The 24,965-nt window shown below is 42.4% G+C and overlaps 1 protein-coding gene across 3 annotated transcripts in view; it reads left to right on the top strand.

Moving 5' to 3' along the window:
* KIAA1958 (KIAA1958 ortholog) overlaps window positions 1-24,965 on the top strand; it is a 129,257-nt gene that overhangs the window by 89,046 nt on the left and 15,246 nt on the right. For 2 of the 3 annotated variants that reach the window (XM_089779167.1, XM_089779166.1), the window contains one exon: window positions 1,580-23,177. The exons of the other annotated variant lie outside the window; for it this stretch is intronic. In XM_089779167.1, coding sequence (XP_089635293.1) covers window positions 1,580-2,625 — 1,046 coding nt within the window. In that variant the 3' untranslated portion in view covers window positions 2,626-23,177. Of the gene's footprint in view, window positions 1-1,579; window positions 23,178-24,965 lie in introns of those variants that run through there. 3 annotated transcript variants of the gene reach the window in all.

Raw genomic sequence — 24,965 nt, 5'->3', positions numbered from 1 at the left:
ATAAAGAAACTCTTAATGATGACCAACAGAGAGTAAACAAAACAAAACGGTATGTAGTTTTATTAAAATGACATGCAAAAAGGCTTGAATAATTTCTGCTTGTTAATTGGAAAAATATCATAATAAGCCCCTTTAACTACAACAGAGCATAGTTAATTCTTTGTGCGTGTCAATGAAATGTTGCCTTCTTCTGTGTGTTGTTTATCATATACCTGAAGAGACCATTCCACCTTTATGCTTCTAAACTGCATCCTCAGACAGCTGGATAATTTGCACATGTAAAGAAAATAGTCTTTTACTATCACGTGTATTGTAAATGTAAGGACCATTTTCCTTTTTATGCTTTTCATGCCGTGATCAGCAAGAAAATTAGTAGCTCAACAAAAGTTCTTTCAGTGACGGCCTGAACTCTGATTAACAATTGTGGTTTGATATGTCACTGATCACAATAAGACCTATAAAAATATCCTTGTAGACCAGCGTAAATTTGTTTCCAGATTTTGATCTTCTGCCAAGGTTTCCTGAATGAAAGAGAGGTCAGTTCCTCAAGGAGAAATGGTTCTATTCTCAAGAAGAAACCTGACTGTATAGGTGATCTTAAGTCTAAGTGAATTTGTGGAGTACTGTCTTGATAGCTACTGATGGTTTTTCTTCTCTGTCTCCTAAAGATAAAACATTCTATATCTTTCATATTTGTACACTTGTACATAGGCCCAGATTTAGGGCCAGGTGACCCAGGTGACAGCCAGGGGTGCTGGATTTGGTGGGGGGAGGGGTGCGGTGCATGAATAAATACAGATTTAGAGATCCTGGCATGCAAATGTATCGTCTTACATGATGGGAATAAATCATGAGTGTGACTCATGCATCCAAGTTGTGAAATGAGCTACAAATGCAATAAAAAATAAGGCATTCAAAAGTTTAACAAATGCGGGAGGTGCCAAAGATGGACCTCGCCTGGGTGCTATTTTGTCTAAGGCTGATCCTGCTTGTAAACTATGCGTTGTGCTGTATTTGAAAACTTTTTGTGTTTGCGAGTGTTGTGCTATTCTGTTCTGTACACTTCTGTCCATATTTAGTACACAAAAATGCATCTCATTAAAGATACTTTTTAATGGAATAAATATGATGCTTTAGTTATTTTTTTAAAAATTGGAACCAGTACAACCTCTGGTTTCACAAATGAAGCAATTCCCGAATGGGGTTAGCGACTTGAATCCGATTCCACTGCTGTGCGCAAGGGCCCAGCTACAAGTTTTCTATCTCACATTTGTTCTAAAACACAGACTTACCTCTAGTCTCAGACTTTTCCACAAATCTCCATGCGCCAATGTGTGCGCCAGTGACAGGAGGAGCTCATTTTGATTGTTGTGTTTTTTGCTTTTTGTTTTTTTTTTTTGGCCATACATCATTTGTGAAACTGAAGTTGGCTTTTCAAACCTGAGACAGGTATGTAATAATGTTTTCCAATGATCCTTGTGAAATTGATTATTTTTTCCTTTCTTAAGGAAATTATTTTGGGGGGAAAACCTGCTGCACCAACTCATTGTTCCCTTGTCTGCTCTTCTGCCTTTTTCAGACCAGGATGAGAGAGCCGCAGAACTCAGCAGGGAGCAGAATGAGAAAACCATTCGCAGCACTCAGACGGCGCTGCGTAACTTCAGAGAGTTTCTCATCTCCAAATATCCCTCCGAAACCAGGGAAATCTATGTCATCCCTTGCAAAGAGCTGGATGCATACCTAGCTTCCTTCTTTGTGGATGCCAGGCAGAAGGACGGCTCCGAATATGAGCCGAACAGCTTGGCCAACTATCAGTGCGGCCTGGAGCGCTATCTCAAAGAACACAGGTATGGATACAGTATTACCAGGGATAAGGAGTTCAAGAGATCTCAAGAGGCACTGAAGCAAAAGCAGATAGAGCTGAGGTGTAAAGGGAAAGGAAACAAGCCACACAAATCCATGAAACTTACCTTTGCTGATGAGCTTATCCTACGCAAGAGAGGCTTGTTGAGTCGGTATAATCCCGAGGGGTTGCTGAACCTTGTCTGGCTAAATAATACTAAGGCGTTTGGACACTGCACAGGTTTTCATGGGTCCACCCTCAAATGGGGGGATATCCGGCTCCGGGTGACAGAAACTGGTTTGGAATACTTGGAGTGGATGGGGCAAGAGTCTGGTGATGTGAATGCCAAAACCAAGAGAGGCGGGACGGATTCCAGAGTCTATGCCACCCAGCATGCTCCCCAGACCTGCCCAGTGCAAGACTACAAGGAGTACGCTCAAAGACGGCCCCCTGCAATGCGATATGAAGATGCTCCTTTCTATCTGTCCATCAAGCCGGTGGTCAACTTGGCTGCACTTCACTGGTACAACTGCCAAGCCCTGGGGAAAAACAAGCTTGCAAAGATGGTAAAGACGATGTGCGAGAAGGGCAACATTCCAGGCAGGAAGACCAACTTCAGTGTCTACCAGAGCTGCAGTACCCTATCCGAAGCCCAGAGCAACCAGCTGGTGCTGATTTGCAACAATCTAAGTCAACAAGCTGCCCAGTCTATGGCAAGCCACTCCAGCTCTGGCAACTTCATAGTGTCTGCGTCTTATGACTCTTCCTCCGACACAGCTTGAAAGGTGGATTTCAATTGAACAGTTTTTGTGGTTAAGCTCTGAATTTATGCCCAATAATATACATCAGCTGTGATTGTACACTACTTCCCCACACCTTCCCAGTGTTAATTCACTTTATAAAAAATATAAATATATAATATATTTTTCTTTTTACAAATAAGCCAATAGAAATAGTTTAGTATGACTAACATAGTATTTATAGTGTTTAATACAAAAATGAAAGCTACTTATGGGTTATAATATAATTGCAGATTTTACAAGGGCAAAAATGGCTCTCAGGCAACAGAAAAAAGACTGGAAATACCGTTTTTAACATGCATACAAACAATGGGTGTAAATCCCCGTGGAAGCTTACCTCTCAATTCTGCTTTAAATCATTTTGTAAAGCTTCTTATTCTAACAACATGGTCTCCATGGTAAAAGGAGACAAACTTCTCACTGGTTGCTTCTTCTTACCTGCAAGCTTGTTCTTGTTCAGCCAGACCAGGAAATAAGAGAGGTATCAACATAAGTTTGTGAAGTCATTTAGAGCAGGTTTTAGTTCCTGAGGCTCATTTTATGCCAGCTGGAAAAATATGTAATATTCCTAAACAAAGTCCACTGAAGACTATTTTAAACTATTTTTGTTCATGATTTTCTGTGTTAAAAATATCACTGGTCTTTAGACTATGAAATATTGTTTTGAACAATATGCAAAGGTGTAATGGCAAAAAGACTGTTATACAAATAATCTTTCCTGTTTCAAACCAAGCATTGGTCATTAGTATTTCGTTGGTTTTTTTTTTTTTTTTTGTCATCCATGGAAATGTAATGTGAGCTTCTCCTAAATTAGAATTTCAGCTACTCTTTCAATTTTCCAGGGAACATGACAGTGCTGAAAAATCAGAAATCTTTTCCCAAGACATAACATTGGAATACAGATAAATCAAATGTGTCTTAAATTGTCATTTAAAATCCATAGGCAGTATAATAGACCATTTTAACCTTTTTATATTTAATATGCGATGGAGGAAAAACTAAATTATTAAAATACTAGAAAACACAGTGAGCTAAATTCAGCTAACACACAGCTCCCATTGAAGACAGTATGTGTGTGTGTGTGTGTGTGTGTGTGTGTGTGTGTGTGTGTGTGTGTGCGTGTATCTGAAAGCAGAATTTTGCTCTTAAAGACTAAATAATGACTGTTATCTTTCCAACTGATTTACTTTGTAATATAATTGTTCATTAAGTACAGGGAAGACACTAACAAATTAAACATTTCAGTTGGAACTGTTACATTATAATTCTTAACCTTTAAAATTAAGAGTCTTCATTTCTGTGGTAATTGACCTGAGTTTATGCTGCACTACGTATGAAAATGCTTTGCTAAGGTACTCTAGCACTGCAGAGATGAGTCTTGAGATAAAACTACTGGCTCCTTGATCTGAAAACCATTGAAGTTAATGAGAGTCCATCCACTGACTTCAACGGGTGCTAGATCAGGCCAAGGTGAGCAAACTGTCCGATTCTTTGTTTATATTCTTTAGCTCTGCAACTCTGTAGTGAGTTACACTTAACAGTGGAGAATGAAGGGAGGGTGAGAATAAGGGTTGCAAAAAGAAGCAGATACTGATCCCCCAAGCCCTGTGTTTAAATATATTTTAATTGTTGCTGGGATGAAATATTTCCATAGGATTGACTCACGGTTAGGTGCCTCACTTCAGGTCTTCAGTGGAATTTTAGTAGCACATTGCGGTGGCCCTCCCTGTCCCATGAATCTCTCTCCCAGCTGGCCCCGTGACACTGATTCATTGTCGTGCAATTTGCATATGGCACAATCTGCTTTTGAACTCCCAGCGATGCCTACATAGCCACACACCCATGGCACTGCAGGGCTTTGATTTTTTTGTGTGCTAGCTGAGCCAGAGGGTAAAATCATGCACAGCTACTACTCTGTCCATCTCTCCAGCCCCGAGTTACTAGCAAGTGCAGTACCCATTCTTAAAGCCTTTGGGGTAGATGTTGGTTTGGGTGGAGTCAGTTGAAGGCAGCTGATAGTTCATACAACAAGTTTTTACTGGCTCAATAAGAGGCATTGATCTCGATTTTGAATGTTGCATTTGAGGCCAAAACTTGCTCCCATGGATATTAGCATGAGTTGTGCCATCAAGTTCAGTGGATGAGGATATTTGGCCCTTTTAGAGCGTGTCTGCTCTGCAATTGGAGGTGTGACTGGGGTACAGATTGGCCCACCCATGCTAGCTCTCAGAGCCGGCCTTAGGGGCGGGTGAGCTGGGCAGTTGCCGGGGAAGCCATTTTCAAGGGGCTGCCAACAGAGCTGGTCTTAGGCCGGTATTTCAGCCTAACCTCCTGAATCCTCCCCCCAGGTTTCCTTGGTTACTCCCCGACTCTTTTGACCTTTTTTTTTTCTTGACAAATTTCCCCCGATGGTATTTTTTTAAACCATCTGGCAACCCTATGGGCGAGCCGGGTGGTCATCTGGGGGCCAGCCCTGTAGCTCTAGCTGGCGCATCAAAAATAGCCGTGAAGGTGCGGCAGCATGGGCTAGCAATGTGCGTCTGTTCCAAGGGTCACTGGTGTGCTTGTACAGCTTGTGCTGAGCTAGCTTGGGTGTGCAGCCAGATCTCTGACTGCAGTGTAGACATAACTTTAGTGAAGAAGGAGGAAAAATAAGAGACAGTAGTGATGGTTGTGAGCAATACTGGGTCAGGGCAATTAGAGGATGCCCGCGAATAAAAGTGCCAATGTTGTTTTCTGGCATTAACGTTATCTGGTCTTTTCATGCAACACTCCCACCATTTGCAATTACAGCTCCACACAGCAGAGGTTGGTCTATGATGGCTGTTTTGTTGTTGTTGCTACTGGGCAACAAGGGCCTTTTCAGATACAACTTGTGCCTTTCGGAGGGAACCTTCGGCTGTGTGGTCGCTGGGTGAAATCTCAGACATGGATCCCGTCACGGAGGAAGGCGCTTTGCGCCATGCTTGTGGGGCAGGGCTGAGGGATGCATTCGTTTCCCCCAGTTTCTTCAGCAGCTCCACAGCCTCTGCTGCAGAGCCTGCCGGGAACTGTGGATACCGCCGGCTGAATTCCCCTCACCCACTCGTGCTAATTTGGGTCAGTGGCCCCACATAGTTTGGGTGTCTAAATGCCATTCCTCTAACATGCTCACAGGCCTTGTCCTAGTGTGCTTCCTTGGAAAGCCTCATGGTGGAGGTTGTCTCTGTCACATAGAAGGGGCTGTAGAATCCCCCTTTGGCCTCTCTGCCCCCCACAGAACAGCACTGCTCTTCCGGGCTCTTCTGGGGGAGTTGAGCAGGAGGGCCCATTGAAACTAATGGCGACATCACCGTGAGCGATAGTAACACATCCCTCCTCAGGTCTGATCAATAGGACCTCTATAGCAGGAGTGCGGGGGGACCTAAGGCCTGGGGGGCCAATTGTGGTCCCCGGGTTTCCTGGATCCATTGCACAAGGCTCAGGGCTCCCCCCCCCCCAACACTGGGGAGCCTGCACTGGTGTTCCAGCCCTAGTGCCATAGCTCCCCGGGCTGGAGCACACAAAATTGACTAGCCTGGGCCCCCGAGGCTCTGGTCTGTTAGGGGAATATGGAAAATGTCTTTCTCCTTATTCGGGGGCCATCTTTTTTTGCTTCTCACTTGTATGCAGCACCTGTCTGATTTTTCTGTGGGTTGGCGGCTGCCAACCCAAAAAAGATTTCCCACCCCTGCTCTATAGGTTGGACATGTAATTGTTAGCTTAGGTGGAATTGGTTTGTGGTGTGATTTCTGACTTTTCATACTTTCTGATCCAGCTTTGTTCTTTGGTCAAAGTGATCATTCCTTTCTGTCTCCTTGATTGGGCCCCCTACAGCATAACAATCTTTCTCCAGGTATGTCTACACAGTAGCTAGGAGGCTGCTTATCTGTGCAGGTAGACAGACAGGCTAGCTCTGCTCACCCTAGCATGCTAAAAATAGCAATGTGGCTGCAGTAGAATTGTCAGTGGTTTGCGCTAACCAAGCACATTTGTACCCAAAGGTCATGTGAAATTGTACTCGGTATGTTGCCACAGCTTCTACCCATGTTGCTACAGCCACCAGCTATAATTTTAGGCATGGTAATCTAGTGTGTCTTAAGGTATGCAGTTCCAGCTGTGTAAAAAAGATACCTGGAGTCGACATATCTTAAGCCAAGCTTTAGTGCCATCCTTGCAGCAGGAGGTCAATGGGAGAAACACTCCCATTGACTTCCCTTATCCTCACGAGGAGTAGGAGTTCCAGCGTTGATGGAGCACCCTCAGCATTTGATTTAGTGGGTCTTTACTAAATTGAATGCCAGAAAATTGACTGCCGCAGAATCGATCTTCTCCATAGTCTAGATGTGGCCTCAGGCTTAGCAAAGACTTTTACTTTGTGTCTGGAGGCAAATATGATCAAAGTAAGTCCTTCAGGAGGAAAAGGCACTAAGGTCAGGACTACACTGGGGGTTAAGTTTGAATTAAGATATGTGACTCCACCTATGTTCGTTGCATCACTGGAGTCAACGTAACTTGATTTGAATTTTGGCACCATCCCCACAGTGGGAGGTCGATGGGAGAAATGCTCCCATCGATTTCCCTTATTCCTTGTGAGTAGGTGTGCCAGCACTAATGGGAGTGCCCTCAGCATTCGATTTAGCAGGTCATTTCTAGACCCGATAAACTGAATGCCAGAAGACTGACCACCAGACCCTCAATCCGCTGGTATATATGGAGGAGGTCTTAGATTGCTGAATGCACTTGAGGAGCAAAAGCCATGCTATTGCTTTTTTCTTCTTAGTCCATATTTCCCTTCCCTTTCCTGCCAACTCCCATTCCCACAGAGTTTGTCTGGCATTTATAAGTTTGTTTAGGGATAGGCAGGGTTTTAATCTTGATATAACTATGAAAGAGAGCTGCTCTGCTAGTTCCCATGTGTTGTGTATTATGGGGATTAGAAGGAAGGGACCATGCCTATTGCATTTATTTTATTTTTAAATAGATGTTTGTTTATGTAGCTTTCTGGCATCCCTAGCTAGCAATATAGGTTTACAATAGACAGAAGTTGCTATGCCAGTGGCAGAATGCTGGAGAGCTCTTGTAGGAATGGGCAGCACAATTCTAGTTAGATTCTTTGTTGAAGACACTAGGAACACATAGGAACAGAATCTGATATCTGAGTAGGAGGGTTGCCACTCCCAAAGACAGAAAAACTGGCCTCTGGCTGTCCCCCCCCAGCCAGGCTGACACTCCTCCCCCCTTCAGCCTACCTCTGCCTGCCCACAAGCCCACACCCCCATCCTATCCCCAGGAGTGCCTGGCACATAAAGCAGGACCCCAACATTGGTTGGACTTTAGTACGTCCTCCAGCTGCGATGCACATGGCCAGCAGCAAAAAAACCTGGCATGCCACATCTCCTGACCAGGAGCAAACAATGCAGCAGAAAAAGTAGCCAGGCCAGTCAAAAATTCACTGAGGCCTTGTCTGCACTGTTGCAGACTGTCGATCTAAGTTACGCAACTTCAGCTACGTGAGTAACAAAGCTGAAGTCAACGTACTGAGATCTGCTTACCATGGTCTTCACTGTGGTAAGTTGAGACCTAATGCTCCCCCGTCAACTCTATGCTTCTCGCTCGGGTGGAGGACCAGAGTCATTGGGAGAGCGCTTGGTGGTTGCTTTATTGTGTCTATATTATGGTCAATTGCTGCCCATCAATTAGGTGGGTAGTGAAGACGTAGAGTTACAGACTCATAGGGCTGGAAGAGACCTCAGGAGATCAAGTCCAGCCCCCTGCCTAAAGCAGGACCAATCCTAACTAAATCAACCCAGCCAGGGCTTTGTTGAGGTGGAACTTAAAAACCTCTAGGGATGGAGATTCCACCACCACCCTAGGTCACCCATTCTAGTGCTTCCCTACCCTCCTAGGGAAATAGTTTTTCCTAATATCCAACCTAGACCTCCCCCACTGTAACTTGAGACCATTGCTCCTTGTTCTGCCATCGGTCACTACTGTGAACAGCCTTTCTCTATCCTCTTAGGAACCCCCATTCAGATAGTTGAAGGCTGCTCTCAAATCTCCCCCACCGCCACTCTTCTGTAGACTAAACAAGCCCAAATCCCTCAGCCTCTAATTGTAAGTCATGTGCTTCAGCCCCCTACTCATTTTGTTGCACTCTGCTGGAGTCGCTACAATGTGTCCACATCCTTTCTGTAATGGGGGGGCTCTAAGGATTTTAAATTTAGCTAAGAAAAGTATCACACTTAAGTATGGTTTACACCAATGTGATGGCCCTCATTTATACCTAGGCATACCCACTGCCTAGGATGGGGTAGCCTGGGAGTAACCGAGTGAAAAATTTGTTGCTCTAATATTTTGTTTAACTCTTAGAACAACTACGCAACCCTGAGCAGGAGAAAGATTTCAGACCCACCATTTATTCCAGTCTGTGGTTGAAAACTAGGATTCACAGAAGTTGCTGCAGAACCACATGGTCAGGTCTTGCAGAACATCTCACATTAAAAACCACAGCACAGAAAGGATAAAAAAAAGTAAGGCAAATGGTCTGTTTAACAAGCCAACAAACAAACATGGAAGTGTGATACGATCACTCATTAAAATAGAGGCGGGGGAGAAGGGGGTTATCTGAAAATGATCCTACAGCTACATGCGTATGAGTCTGTGAATGGCTGGACAGTCACTGTCCATGTGCCCATGGATAACAGAACTGGATGCTTATGCCTTGTTGGGACAATCACTGGTGTGTGTTTCTGGGGTCACCGCATGTTTGCACAACACACTTGTTTCTCTCTATGGTAACCCCCACTGGGGTGTGGGTGGACTCTGGACTTCTGTAAACCTCAGCGTCAGCAGGACTGACAAGCACCATGAACCTCGGAGCAGAGTGTGTATGCAGGGGGAGGGGCTTGGCTTCGCAACTGGGAAGGGGCGGGGCCTCAGGCAGAAGGGGCGGGGCTGGGGGCAGTAAGGGTGTGGCCTCAAGCAGTCAGCCCTTAGTGCTGCCCCCAGACTGACACTCACCTCCCCAGCCCTTACAGCTGCACAGAGCAGTGCTCCGGAGGCCATTCAAAGGGGCCTGGAGTCCTGGCCACCACCACTGCTGGCAGCAGCCCCCAGGAGCTCCTGGCCCCTTTGAATCTCCGGGCTGTGGGGCAATTGCCCCCTTTGCCCCTGCCCATCGGCAAGCCTGCTCACAGTCTAGTATTTGCCCTTGGAGAGGCTTTCACAACTAGTTCAAGCATGTGACTCTTCTCTGAGTTCCACAGACTTGCACAGCGCTGTACTTTTTCATACGTGCAATTAGCATAAAAAGCCTACCGGTGAACTCGTGTTACACTGAAATGTGCATTAACACCCCCTTCTCTTATATGGGGTACTAATTCTACAAGAACAGTGCACGAGCAGTGTAACGTTGGGCCGTACAACAGTGCAGAAGAGCTGTACTGGTCACACGGGTCTGTTTCTTGAAGGATACCAATGTTGTGGAACTATTGCATAGTAACAGGCGTGTCTCAGAAGCTACGGAGAATTGATATTTCATCTCTCACGTACTTATGCCTTCCTGCGTCGGATGTGTTTGTGCAGGTTACATTCAGACGCACACTTTGCTCGAGTGTTTGATTAGAAGGAAAATCACGTTTTATTGTATAGCTAATGTGCAGCACAAAGCGGCATAGCCTAGGAGGTGGCTTTGTGCTTTCTTACCGCCTGGGATTTTTGGGGTTGGACAAAAGACCAAAATGGCCCTAATGTAAATTAGAATCCCCCTAGCACCATCTACTATCCCCATTCTATTCAGAGTCTTATGTGGCCTTTACTGCCATAGTATCTGAGCACCTTCCAGGCTTGCGTTAAACGACAGGACTAGCATCTGTCGCTTGTGGTTCATTCTTTCTCTCTTCCTCCTCCCCGAGAAGGATTTGTAGAAGTGAGTGATGGGATCCGGCCTGCCAGCCTTGATCCACCCCCCTCCTTTCCTGAGCCTGACATAGTTCCTACCCCAGTAGTTGTGAGAAGTCAACTCGCTTTCTCTGCCCCTGGAGAATCTTTCTTCTGCCTATTGTAGCACAGTCATGGCACTGTAAGCTAGAGCAGGGACCGAATCTTTCCAATGGCGTGTACCTACTTCCGCTCCCAACCAACATAGCTGTGACCCCTGGAGCACATTCAGTTCTGGCAACTGTGGGCGTATGGCTCAGAATATGAGTCAGTGTCTATTTGAACGACCGCACAAGCAGACAGATGCTTCGCATTTATTTATCTCCTACCTGAAATCCTTTAAGACATGTTGAGGGAGATCTTTCCCTCCTGACCATGCTGCTGGAAAAAGCTGAAATTCACCATTGCACAAGGTTTGTGCACCACTCAAGTCTAACTCTAGTCTTCAAAACAGGATTCAAATGGGACCTAGTGGCAGTTGTCACAGGTGGTTAATTTCACCTTTCTATAATGCTAGATATCAGGAAATACCACCTTACCTTCTCCCATAAATCCTTGCATTCCCAGGGGGGCTAAGGGAACACTAACAAGGCTATGAAACCATGCTAATGTAACACAGATATATGGTAGAATATGTCCTAAGTTAAATCAAACCTTTATGCTTATATGGATCAGATTAAAGATGTACAGTACCTGGTTAAACATGGCTGGGAGCAGATATGCATTTTATTACCTGAGATCATACATCCATTACTACATTAAAAGCCATTTTGTTTCCAATGAGACACGATTGGTATTCTGGCCCCTCAAGGACAATGAATTTTCTTTTTGGGCTTTCATATATGTACTGCAATCTATTCTCACTTTAAGGGGGAATAGTACATAGAGAAGAAATCCCAAAACATGGATTTATTCATGGAGAGTGAAAAATAGTTCTGAGTTACAATTTGCTTTTAAGGTTCTGATTCTGAACCCCTTTAATTAAAAACCTTTGGTTGAAATACACCTTCATTGTAGGGACTAGGGAAGGTCCCCACAACAATTAAACCACCATGGTTCTGCTATCATGCGGGCAGGGAGTTGCAAAGTAGACACACAAGGCTACTACGTTGAGCTCCATCTTGCTCTAGGAATCCCAAGGGTTTCACAAAACAATGTGTTACTGTAGACACTGGGCACTGGCATCTTCAAACCTCCTCTGTATCTGATAGTTACGCCAGGGGAACTGAGTTCAAAATGGGTCTGTGACGGTAAAGGAGAGTGCAGGGCCAATGTGGCAGCCATTATAAACTCAGCCAAAGAAGTATAGACCTAATGTATCATGGGTGTCTGTGTGTAAGTGGTAGCGTTTCTACCAAATGTACAGGAGAAGGATGTCAGAACACTGCTGGTCATTCCCATGCGAACTGCAGCTTTCTCTACACTATTTTTCTTAAAACCTCTCAGCACTGAAGTATCTCCAGCGTGGTGCTGCCCGAGCTAGAAATAAGAGTGCTAGCATAGACCAGCCACCATGTTAATACTTTTGTCGCCCTGTCTTCCAGATGCAATCAGAGCAGGGTCACATGAAGCACTGGGAAAGGCACTACACCAGTGCTCTGGCCTTTCCTGGTTCCAGCACAGCTACGCCCCTGGGGATCCAACCCTGGGAGAGTTAAAGAAAATTGCCAGGGTAACCAGAGAGTTATACATTCGTGGCTTTGCAGTCTTAGAACAGAGATATCCAGTTATACTTGATAATAAGCCTTCATGTTGGGAAAATAGCCAAATGAACAGTGGCATGTTGAGTCCTACTTCCTCCTGATGAGGAAACGTCAGTTAAATACAGAATTGGCTTGTAACATGGAATTAACGTTTTTGCGCAATAGTCTCTATAATTTCCCTGCTGACCTGAGAATTGTTTCCTCATCTGTCTGTTTTCTAATAGGTTGAGATGAGTAGGCAATAGACATAACATTCCATTAGTTTGATTTTAGCAATGATGATGTATTTGTTTTTAAATGAGTTCTCTTTGTATCAATAATGGACCGACTGTTACAAAAGAGTTCGCAGGCTAATTCACTACAATGGGATTTGGGTGCCCAAAGCTGTTATGCCCTTTTAAAAACCCCAGTTTGTATCCATTGCATTAATGTTTTTTTTCCCCAGTGTTATTTTTGACTGTCTAAATCTCATGTAAGTAACTGAAGTGAAAAATTAGCAAAGCAGAAATATTTATTTGGCACAAAATTCTGATTATTTGATGCTGAAAGAAAAACGATCTGTTAATTTGGTTTTAGAGCTATTACCCTGGTTATTTTTTAATTGTCCGCTTGCTAAACAAAGACTGTCTGATGCTTCCTATGCCTGGAATTTGACCTGCATTGTAATATCCATAATCTTGTGGAAGATGTCCTTCACATCCTCAGGGCAGTCATCTCAGCCTGTGTAAATTGGTGTGTAGCTCCACTGACTTTCATGTGGTTAGGCGAGTTCAAAGCAGTGGAGAATCCATCTAGCCCAGGGTATTTATTGGATGTTGGTATTTTTGCTGAACTCCACCTCTTTCTTCATCAAGAAATGTAAAATACCTCTGGAAATAACCATGGATTTTTTTAAAAAAATGTTGTGCTCTCTGTCAGAGAGAGTTAAAACAAACAAACAAAACAACCCCACAACATCTAAAACACTAATCAATTCTAGAAATGAGGTTATAGCCTCGGAGGTGTACATGTTTAAAAAAAAAATAGGTAGTGCTATTTTAACTAGCAGAAATTCTTTGTGGGAGACTAGAACATTTGAAGGGATCTGGGTCAATAGAAAGGGAGATTTAAATCAGGCCCATTGTGACAGTGACTAGAATTCATTTTGTCTCTGCGCTATGTGGTTGGCTACCATACGTAAGGTGACCTGGTGGTCGTGGTATAATGCCAAATGGAGATGATTGATTAATGTGTCCCTATCACTACAAACATCACTGTTTTACAGCAGCCAGAATATCTGGTGGTGGTCTCAGTAAACGCCCAGTGTTGAATGGGCTGTGGAGAGACTGAGTTCCTCTTCATCCTACAGGTTATCCTTCCTGGTCAGAGGAAAGACATTTTAGAGGGCAGCATGAGGCACTTGCCCTGTTACTGCTGCTGACTTCATAGAACCCTAGAAGGGTAGGACGGGAAGGGACCTCAAGAGGTCATCTGCTGTAGTCCCCTGCTCTCAGGGCAGGTCTATGTGGTAACTTAGCCCATTCTTGACCGGAGCGTGACCTAAGCTGTCCTTAAAAACTTCTAGTGATGGAGATTCCAAAGCCTTCTTTCATGTTTGTTAGCAGGAATAGAGCTCAGAAGCTTTGATTCCAAATGACATGCTACTGAGCTGAAGCTGCTGGTAGTAAAAGGGCTCTTGCCTTCACTGGACCATCATGGAAGAGGACAGCATAACCGCATTCACTTACCCAGCATTGCACTCTGACCCACAAACCTTTACATCGGGGTCCCTCCTCCACCAATCTGGAGTATCAGTCGTATCAAACCCAGAGCAAAACTTAATCCAACCAACTGATTTTTTTTCTCGATTTCCCATCAAACTATGCAAAACTTTCACTCGGTTTCAACAGGAAACCATAAATCAGCTTTTTATTTGAAACAGGGGGCTGACTTTGCATAGTGCACCCTGACACAGAACCAAGCAACAATTTTGCAATGATTTCAGATTTGTGCATCCTGCTCTCACAGTGGCCATTCTGTTTTGTTACAACAGAAAGCTTTGTAATCGAGAGAGATGTTTGTATTTACTATATTAAACAGACTGTAATAGTTTCTTTGCTCTTACTGTTTGGTTGCAGGATGCTGTAATGTATATGGCTTCACCTTCTAGAATCTTACTGGTCAAATTAGACTGTGAAAAGACTATGCAACTTGCACTCAAGGGGTAATCTCCAGTCTGGATTCCCCATCCATGGTTAAAAGTACTGAATGTTTTTACTTCTCATTTAAGGAACATCAGGCTTGAAAACAGACCAGTTAAAGAAATAATTTCCCAGAATTTAGAGGAAAAGAACAAAAAAGATATGTACTGGGCTATTATATGATTTTGAATAACTTCATTCAGGAAGACAAGTATGTCCATAGCAAAGAGGAGGCAGAGCAACCAATGAGTTATGAGCACGAGAGTAATTTTCTTATGAGTTATTTTTTCCCCTATGTTCCAGTCATAGGTCCAAATCTTGCAAGCCCTGACTTAAATGGGAGTTCTATGCATGAAGTACTTACAAAATTGGATTCTAAATGTTATGTGTATGTGTGTGTGAGAGAGAGACTTATGCTATGTTTCTATACATAATATATATAGTACATTTATATATATATAGTACATATATATAGATACAGAAAGTTTAGAGCATCTACAGAAAATAAATCTTACTCATTTGGTCATTCGTTTTATTTCAGAATTGTTTTCTGAATATTTGCTCTTCCTGTGATCTATATAATATATTTTTGGGCCTTAATCTGCCTTCTGTGCTCAGGAAAAATCAGGCTCGTTTTAGGGAATGTTTTAGTTGAAAAATAAGATCTTAATAGATAAGAAAATCATGCCATAGTGATTCTTGCCACTTTTGTAGCACTAAATGAAGGAAGGAAAGAAAATGCTTTCTCCATGCCCATTGGTTCATACTCACAAATTCCATGTACTAAAGGAAGAGTTTTAGAAGCTTGATTGACTAAACTCTTTGAGGCTTGCGAGGGGAGTTCAAGTGGGAGCAGACCTTGGTCCTCAATGTGTACATTTTAACCAAACCCCAACCATTCTCCACAGAATAAAAAGGAGGGATTTCTTTAGGTAGGGGACTTATGACTGTCACATGACATAAGCTACTATTGAATAAATTTGGCACTGTACGCACTCCCTGCATTTCATTTCTGAGCTCCTTTTGCCATTACATAGGAATCGAAGTGCCCATAGTTTTTTGACCGTCCTTTCAGTCGATGACCCCTTCATAGATTGTGGAGTTCCAGTCCTTTTCTCTTCAAAATTCACATGACCAGAGTCTTTCTGTCCTACCCAGGGTCTTCCACACCCTAGCTTGCTGTCTTCTTCCTTGCTTTCTTTGCTGGTGGTTCTTCTCCAGTTCTTCTTCAGCCCACCTCACACATGTGGTCTCCCATCTCTCTGTCACTGAGAGCCCCAAGATCCTCTCCCGCCATCCTACCCTCCTCCCCCCCTTCTATGTGCATTCTGTCTACTTCTGCTTGTCTGCCATTCTGTTCAGTGTACTGTTTTCTACTGCCTGGTTCTCCTTTTCTTCCATCCATGCAAAATGCTCCTTTTCAGACCCATCGATCAGGCCGGGACAAAGTCCTGCAGCATACGCTTTTTCTTTCAATTTGTTACTTAACTGCCAGGCCCAGAGGTCATCCTTTTCACTGCCACTCATACGCATCAGGTGCTGTGTGCACTCAGAGGAAATATAAAGTGGCCAGTTTTCAAACTTGGTTGCTGGCCCTCATTTTGGTTCTTGAATGGGCACATGCATACCTAAAACTAGTCTCTGAGTTGCTGGTGTTCTAATTTGAGAGCTCAGGTGTGGAAATGGCTTCCCAGTGTGTATTTTGGGCCCTATACTTCCAGAGATTAGGACCTCCTCTCTCTGTCCTCTTTGTACATGACTGGCATTGAAATGAGCGGGAGTCTCATACGTAGAACAAAGGGTCAGTGTAGCTTTTAGAAATTCCATCCATATTGTCTTTTAATGTAGGTTTAAAAATTAAATAAATACAGCATTTGTTCTTCTTGATATTTCAGGTCACTTATTCAGTCTCTACCAGATACAGTGCTGAAATCCTAGAAGCCTTAACTTTGATAATAAAAACAGCAACAGAGACTAACATATGATCTGAAATATCTTACAGAGGTTCGAACACTTGGCACTTGAGGAAATAATGTTTCTATTTTGGGGCTTAATTCAACTCTCCGTTCCTGTAATGCAGTCCTAGTGGGATAACTCAGTGCTCTTGCACCACTCTAGCCTAGAGCAGAATTTGGCTTTCTGATAGGACCCAATTCAACAAAACATTGAAGCATAAGCAGCGGGACTTAAGCATGTGCTTGAGGCACTAAGCCAGCAAATCTGCTAAGCACGTATGTTAAACATGTGAATAGATTCTGACTTCATTGAGATGACTCATCTGTTTAAAGCTAAGCATGTGTAATAAGTGTTTTGCTGAATCAGTCAGTATCTTTGTATTTATATTATTTCTTGTCTTGGTGTCCCATACCAGGCAATATAGTTTTCTTGAGCTGTCACAGTCTACCACTTCATGGCATGGTAGAAGAGAAAGAGATTGGGTTTCCAAGAAGAATGTCAGTAAAATCTTGCTGAAGATAATCTATTGGCACAGAGACAAAGAGCAGGTTTTGCAAACTCAATAGACCTCTTTGTCTTCTTTCTAAAGAATGCAAACATAATCTTTGTTTGGACCAGCATTTTTATGTCCTGTTATGATATACACTGGAATTTTAAAAAAATATTTTCAATTTGTTTTAATTATCTGTTCATTTTAACTAGGATCTTTGAAAAGTGTTTTGCTATAACAACCATTGGTCTCATGGTGAGCAGTGCTAAGAAAGTACCAGCAAAATTTTTTTTTAATTTATTTTACCTGCTATTGTTAATCACTTTAATCTTTTAATGATTTTGTGTTTTCTTCTTTTTTGTAAACCAGCAGGGTCAGCACTGTTTAGCATAAGTTTAGCGAACATATATTGTTTCACAATAACAACATTTTCAGCTAACAATTCTGCTAAGTGGTTCTTAGTCCATTTTCAGTGTTAAATCTTACTCTGACCAACTTTATCTTATACTGACGTTTTCTAATTGTGCCCTCGTTATTGTTAAAATCAACTTTTTTAACAGCATTTTTTTAAAAGTAGATTTTTGTTATTTTTCTTTTGTTTTATAAGCAGTGTTTGTTAAAAAAAGACTGTCTTGCCAAAAAGAGACGATTTCTATGCATTGTGTGATTCAGTGATATTGAGATTTTGCATGTCTTGTATGTGCTCTGATGTATGTACATTTGTGATATTTGTAGAAATGTTAACCATGTTAATCAATGGCTATTAGCCAGGATGGGCAGGGATGCAAAACCATGCTCCTAAGGGTCCCTAGCTTCAGCCAAAAGCTGCGAATGAACAACAGGGAATGCATCACCTGCTCTGTTTATTCCCCCCCGACGCACCTGGCATTGGCTACTGTCAGAAGACAGGATACTGGGCTAGATGGACCTTTGGTCTGACCCAGTAAGGCCGTTCTTATGTTCTAATGTATTGCTGCTATAACCACTTATTGTAGTTAACTGAAAAATCTGTATTAAGAGGCTGTGCCAGTTAACTGTTTTATGTATGACATTATAAACGGTGTACTCTACTGTTTGTTTAATGTTGTGAGCCAGTATTTAGTGCCTTCTGCAGAAGGAAACAATATGTTGTGGTACACAGGAGGTGCCAAATTTACAATATCCTGTTCCACACAAGTAACCACACACCAGGTTAAACCCCCCCGACTATCTCCGTCTTTTAAAAACAATTCTAAAAGTGGCTGAAAAATTCTATGGATTATTCTTGTTTATTAATTTTACTTTGGAAAAAAAACCTTGACGATGTTAATAAAAATTATTATTTACTAAAACAGATACACGTGAAAACACAGAGTGATTGGTAAAACGGGTCGTGTCACTGGTCAGCATTCTTTGATGTTTGATTTCCATGTGTTGCAGAATAATGGGAGAAGGGTTTGACATCTGAAATGTTCATTTTAGTATCAAATCAAAGAAATAGGAAAGCCTTTTAAATTAGTAATGAAACAGTTTTAAATCTTCATTGCCCTGAAACTGAAGCGATACAGTATTTATGCTTTTCTATAGTAGATTTCATAGTGGTCCTGATCTCCCTTGCATCCAGTGTCGGAGGAGATCCCTTCTGTTTTTCAGCTCTGTTGACATCAATGGAATTACGCTGCTGCAAAACTAGTGTGAGATCAGAGTTGAGCCCAGTGGTTCTGGACTCCTTCTTTCCAGGGCTCTTCATGCCAGTATCATAATGCTGACATTTCATTTTCAAAAAATTACTTTTCTGCTGTCACTGAATAAGTTGAAAATATGAATGTAAAAAAATAAAGTAGATTAACTCATCTTGATTTTGATGTGAGTTTTAGCAGGATGAAATCTGTAAATCCCTTTTTAAGTGAGTTTGCTGGAAGGGTTTAGAGCGGAAAGGGGTGATCGACTCAGACCAAAATACTAACTTGCCAACAAACAATTATGACTTGAAAAATATCAGTGATTAAAATTCATCCCTCAACTAACTATACTAAAGTCAAATCTACATCTCAGAAATGGATTTGGCTACAAAAATCTTAAAAGCACTTGTAATTGTGACCTTCCTTCAAAAAGAATTTTAAGCCAAGATTTTCAAAAGTGGTTAGTGATTTGGGGTGCATTACTTTTTTAGTGTTCAACTTGTGATCCCTTAAAGACCTAATTTTCTGAAGGTGGATGCTCATCACATTCTAAAAATCATGCCCCTGTGTGTCCCAAAAATCAAAGTAAGCAAAATCACTAGTCTGATTTTGAACATTTTACTCACATTTAAATGGATAAAGCCTCGTTAGGACTCTCGTGTGTCCCAACCTTCCATACAGTGTTCAGCAATAGACCTCAAAGCACTTTAGAGTCTTTTAATATATTATTCCTGACAGCACTCCTAGAGTAGGCAGTGCAATTATCCCCATTTTACAGATGGGAAACTGACAGTCAGAGGAGCTAAGAGACTTTCCCAAGGTGAAAGAGGAAGTCTGTGGCAAAGTTGGGCATTGACTCTGTCCTCCCCAAATCCTAGGCTAGTTTCATTTCCAGAGATCTCGGGCCTGATTCTCAGCTGGTGTAAATCAGTATAGCTCCGTTGGCTTCAGTTTGGCTCCTTTGTTGCTGAGATGATGCCATTTAATATTTGTTATGTTTAAAGTCAGCTTTCACCAATTGCGAGTTTATTCTCTACTTCTTGCTCTATTTGGTGACCACTGACACCTGGGGAAAAAAAAAACCTGCATGTAAAATGCCAACACTTGTGTGAGTGCAGAAGAAAAAGCATTTTTTTTCATGGCTTCCATGCCCGTATAGTTGATTGCTGAAACTGGATATGGTTTTGCCAAAACACAATGCCATAGTGATTGACATTGTTTATTTTGTGCACAGTAATCTGACAAAATGATCATAACTCCACCGGCATAAACGTGGTAATTGGAAATGGCCTGCTACTTTCTGTGTGTAAATGACTCTTTTGGTACATATCCATCTCCTACCACTGCTTCTGGAGTCCCCAGCTCTGGGAAAGCTATTAATTTGATTGCGCTAATATTACTATGGACTGAATACTGCTTTCTACTTGCCGGAGGCATTCTATTTGCTTATTCAGTTGTCAATCATGAACCCTTGGGGTTGCCTGTTTTACAATCACTGAGGTGTCTGGGGAAACCTTATATCAGTTTAACTATATAGAATAAGGTATTTTTAGAGAATATTGTAATATTCTTGGCTGGGATTTCTGTAAGAGCCCAAGGGAGTTATAGATCCAAATTTTATTGAACTTCAGGTGCCTAATTCTCATAGGCTCCTTTGCAAATCTCAGCCCTTAATGTAACCAAAACATAAATCTCAGTATTGAAAACGTAATCTATGTTTAACATTAAAATGTGGTTCGGTGTAAAAATGGCACCCTCTTCTGCAGCAAATCTGCTCCCTCTGTGTATTCTGAGTCATATTTGCTTGTTTCAGTGGGGAAAATGTGCGATTTTTCTGAATTTTTAATAATTCAGAACCAATCCATCTCTGGGAAAATTATTTGTATTCTTTTTTGGTTTGTGCATCTTCTCCAAAACTGTTAACAAAAATCCATTTGAAGAGCCATCCATTCAGTCCCATTGCCTTCAAATAATGCCCTCAGTGGAGGAAATAAGATTGCACCACTGCCAGGTCTACACGGGCAGAGAAAATCGATGCAAGATATGGAACTCCAGCTACATTAATTGCATAGCTGAAGTTGACATTTCTTGCACTGATTTTCTGGGGTGGCCCCACGGCGGGTGGTCAGTGGGAGAAAGTTCCCGTCGATTTCCCTTACTCTTCGCAAAAGGGAGGAGAACCGGCCACCAATGGGGTAATCGATTTAGTGGGTCTTTACCAGACCCACTAAATCAAACCCTGGAGGATTGATCTCCAGAGCATCAATCCTCTGGTAAGTGGAGACAAGGAAGAGAGTGGGAAATATGTGGAAAATGAAGCTTAACAACTGTAACTGAGGACATTATTTTGGTCACTTGATCTTTGGGGTAGGTAAGCCATGAAGAGCCCACCTTGAGACACAGATCTTAGGCTAAGATTGCCTGTATTATCTTGGCACATTTGATTGGGAGTCAGCAATGAGCAAGAAATGTGGAACCCCACAATGCAATTTTTTTACAGTCACTTTTCATGAAGATTGTTGGCTGGTGTCAACCACTCAAATCAATGAAGTAAGTGATGTTTACACCACCTGAGGATCTTGCTTTCATTTACATTAGGTGTGATTAAAATGGTCTTTTTTCTATAAGGTCTATTTACCTTTTCCCAAATACACGATCCCTCCCCCCCCCCCCGCCCCCCCAAGCTTTACCTGGAATGGAAAAAAACGTTAAGCCATATGTCTGCTTCCCAGTCATGTATTTCAGAGCTGCCCTGCAAAATGCTGTTTTTATGTACTTTGCAAAAGAAACCAGAAACAATGAATAGCTAAGGAGAAGAAAGTGAAAGCAAGAATGTCACATGGTGGCCATGTTCCTGCCTTTTTTCCCCTTTCGGATCAGTTTAAGTATTTCAAAAGAATGAGTTTAGTTGCTTATTAATTGGAGCAGATCATCAACTTGTATCTTGCCATTGACTGATCCTCAAATCATTGTTTAGTTCCCTCCATTAGTACATTTAAGAAGTCTAGTTTTGCTGAACAACAGATGGATTTCACGGTATGTACAATGTTTGCTCCTAGTGTCATGTGACTTTATTGTTTTGAAATATTTGTTTTGGTACAGCCTTAAACTTATAAAACTAAGAAGATCATTTCAAAAGTAAGCAAGCGATAATGTCATTGGTCTCTGTGATAAGTGCATGCTTTAATTCACAGTATGTTGTCTGTAATGGTGACCGATTCTCATTTATGTAATAAACTGTTTTCTGCAAAGGTGGCTACTTTCTTTAATCACGTGAAAACAATGTACAGGTTGAACCTCTCTAGTCCAGCACTCTCTGGTCCAATGACATTCTGTGGTCGAGCATGATGTTAGTTTGCCAGATGTCCACTTACCATGGGTGTGGCCAGATCTCCCGTGGTCCCATAAAGTTTGTTCACAACCACCAGTTCTGGCTCTCAGTGTTCTGTGCTGTTATTTAGCTCTAATGTACCCCATAATGTCTTCTAAGAGCCCAGTAAGCAGTGGAAGTGCTGGTAATGTTGCCAGACAATATTTACCTCCTATGGTTCTACAAATTCTCTGGTTTGGCAACGGTCAGGGAGTGGACTAGAGAGGTTCAACCTGTACTTGAAAATTTGAAGCACACAAAAAAGAACCCACCGCACTCACAAGCCTTTCAGGTATGGAATCAACAGAGCTGTGAAGTTCTTGTGAGGCTGTAAAACATTCTGAGAAGCGGCATGCAAGCAAGCCCACCAAAGACTGACCTGCCTTGTATAAGTGATTGGCTTCACTGAGGCCTGGTTCAGGAAAGCATTTAGGCACACGCTTGCGTCCATCCTTATTCAGGAAAGCACTTAAGAATGCACTGGCCTTTAAATGTGTTCTTTCATCATTGCGATTTCAATGGAATTGAAACCCATGCTTCAAAGGGCCCTTTCTGAATAAGGATCTTTCTTGAATGTGGAGCTGAGATTGGATTCGGTGAAGATCAGGGTGTAGTTCAACTCCAGGTGTCCCATTTTGCTTTTAGGTTTTCCATAACCAAGAGTGAGAGAGCAATCTTTTCAAGTGAAACAGGGTTTTCCAAGCCCAAGGCTATGTCTGTGTTTTGTCCAATGAGCCAGTTTGGTGACATGCGATCCTAATGGCTCTCTTTGTGTGGGTGTGTGCGTGCGTGTGTGTGCGCAAGCATATGAACAATTTTAAAAGTTTTTAGGTTTGTCAACAGAACTTACTTAAGGAAGGGTTTTGATTTAAACCTACAACAGAAGTAGACTTAGACCAAAGACTGTAAATCTGGCATGACAGTCCCTTCCCAAGTCTGAACTTGAACTATTCTAGAATAAGATATTAAAATGTAAAACAGATCTGGGTCAGAAACTCTAGTATTTTAACAATGCCAATCAAGCCAAGTATCCCAAATTAAAAATCTGACAGCTGCAAGGGAAGCCCCCACCGCAGCTGCTAGTATGACGACAGCAGTGTGGAAGGACGAGAGTTTCAGACAATCTCAAAGTGCTTGCAAAGCGATAGAAATAAAGTAACCGATGATAATAGTTAACTAGGCAAAGGCCACATGTTCTGGGTTGGCTTGGGGAGAAGAGGGAAGGCAACTGTGACATGACTAAGCACAAGGGTGGGAGAGGTAAGAGGGGACTAGATTGGTTTTTCCATTTGTCTCGGCTTTGGAGCTCCAGAAATGGACAAACTCTGCTAAATGGAGAGTCGTGTTGCTGAGCAGTGGCAGTTTGTGGGACTTCTTTGTAGTGATGCTCCTTTGTCCAAGCCTATGAAATCGCTACTGAATGTCTGGTAATCTTGGAGTGCTTGAAAGAGCTGAGCTGAAGTTAGTTAGTTTTAAAACTGCCTCTGCAGTGACTCCGAGGGAGACGGAGGGACCAGGGGTAATTTACATCAGATCTCCATACTCAGAACATCTCTGTTTCTGCAAACAGTGGAGTGCGTTCAGGTTCCCTCCTTCCCCCATTACATACTTGGCTGACCATTCCTGGGACAGGTCAGCATGATCTCCAGCCATTCTGGGACTTAGATATGCCATGCAGCTGTGCAAACAGCGAGAAGGCTAGGCCTTAAATGTTTCTGGCCAATATTTCTTCCTCAAACTGATCTTGTAAGCTTGGCTGTCTCTCTCAGCTGTGCAACTAACACATAACCCTCTCATGCTTTTATTGCAGTTTCATAATCCAAACGTTGTTTACCAATGACATTTTAATTGATGTAGAAGTAGCTCAGGGATATTATGGCACGATGCCTATTCAGATGTGTTTAAGAGACAAAAGCTCGTACATTAGTAATCTAGGGTTTGCAATGAGTTTATAATTTATTCTAAAAACAAGTGGAATTTGGCGGCTGTCCCTGGAAAGACATGTGAGAGATCTCTTTAGAATCAACCAGCATTTGTCTGTATTATAACACTAGGTTTTGGCAATGTGAGTTGTCTTGCAGAAGTTTGGGAGAATATTTTGAAAAAAAAATAAGAGAGAGCTAGGAAGTTTTTTTCATGTTAACAATGTGTAGATCCAAATTCTGGTACGTGTCCATTGAAAAATCTGCAGATCAGAGGCAAGAAGAAACTTGCTAAAGCAATGGAGAAACCACACCAAAGTCCTTTTGTCATGCTCCTTCCTGGCATACCACTGAAATAATGGTAGCTCAAGGTTAGAATTGTAGATGGGGCACTGTAACGTGCCTCAGCGCTTCATGTGTTTGTTTGTTAAGGACACTTGTTTTGGCCTAGACGTCTCGTTTTTTCCTCCCAATCAAAGCAACTCATAAGACATATGGTATTGAAGAAGAATAAGTGATTATAGAAGATTAAGTGGTTAAGCACTGGAATAAGTTGCCTAGGGAGGCTGTGGAATCTCCATCATTGGAGATATTTAAGAGCAGGTTTGCTAGGGTGATCTAGATCCATAGCGTCCAACATGCTAGCTACTGGCCACATGTGGCTATTTCACTGGTTGAGTGTGGCTAGTTGGCTCACAGAATTATTTAAATTTTCAGAATAATGTGGCTAGTTCACTATTGCAGTAACCACTACAGTGGCTACTGCTTCAGAACTGGTTGGACACCATGGATCTAGATGGCGGTTGGTCCTGCTGTGAGGGCAGGGGACAGGACTCGATGGCCTCTTGAAGTCCCTTCCGGTTCTAGTGTTCTATGATTCTACGATTCTATATTATTCTATGAGGATTCTGTGTTGTTCGTTGGCATTTGGAAGGAGATTCTGGAATGTAACAAGCCTGGCGCTCGTGTCTAAGGACACTTTTAGAGGCATCTCTCAATGCTGGGGTGCTGGTGGACAGGCTGCCCAATGAGATTCTAGTGATGTTAAGAGCTGCATGTACAGAGCGAGGGGCAAAAGGGG

This window comes from Pelodiscus sinensis, chromosome 6, assembly GCF_052426305.1.
Source record: "Pelodiscus sinensis isolate ZL-2025 chromosome 6, ASM5242630v1, whole genome shotgun sequence".
In the NCBI taxonomy this organism is placed as follows: Eukaryota; Metazoa; Chordata; order Testudines; family Trionychidae; genus Pelodiscus; species Pelodiscus sinensis.
This window is presented reverse-complemented; position numbering and strand designations above follow the sequence as displayed.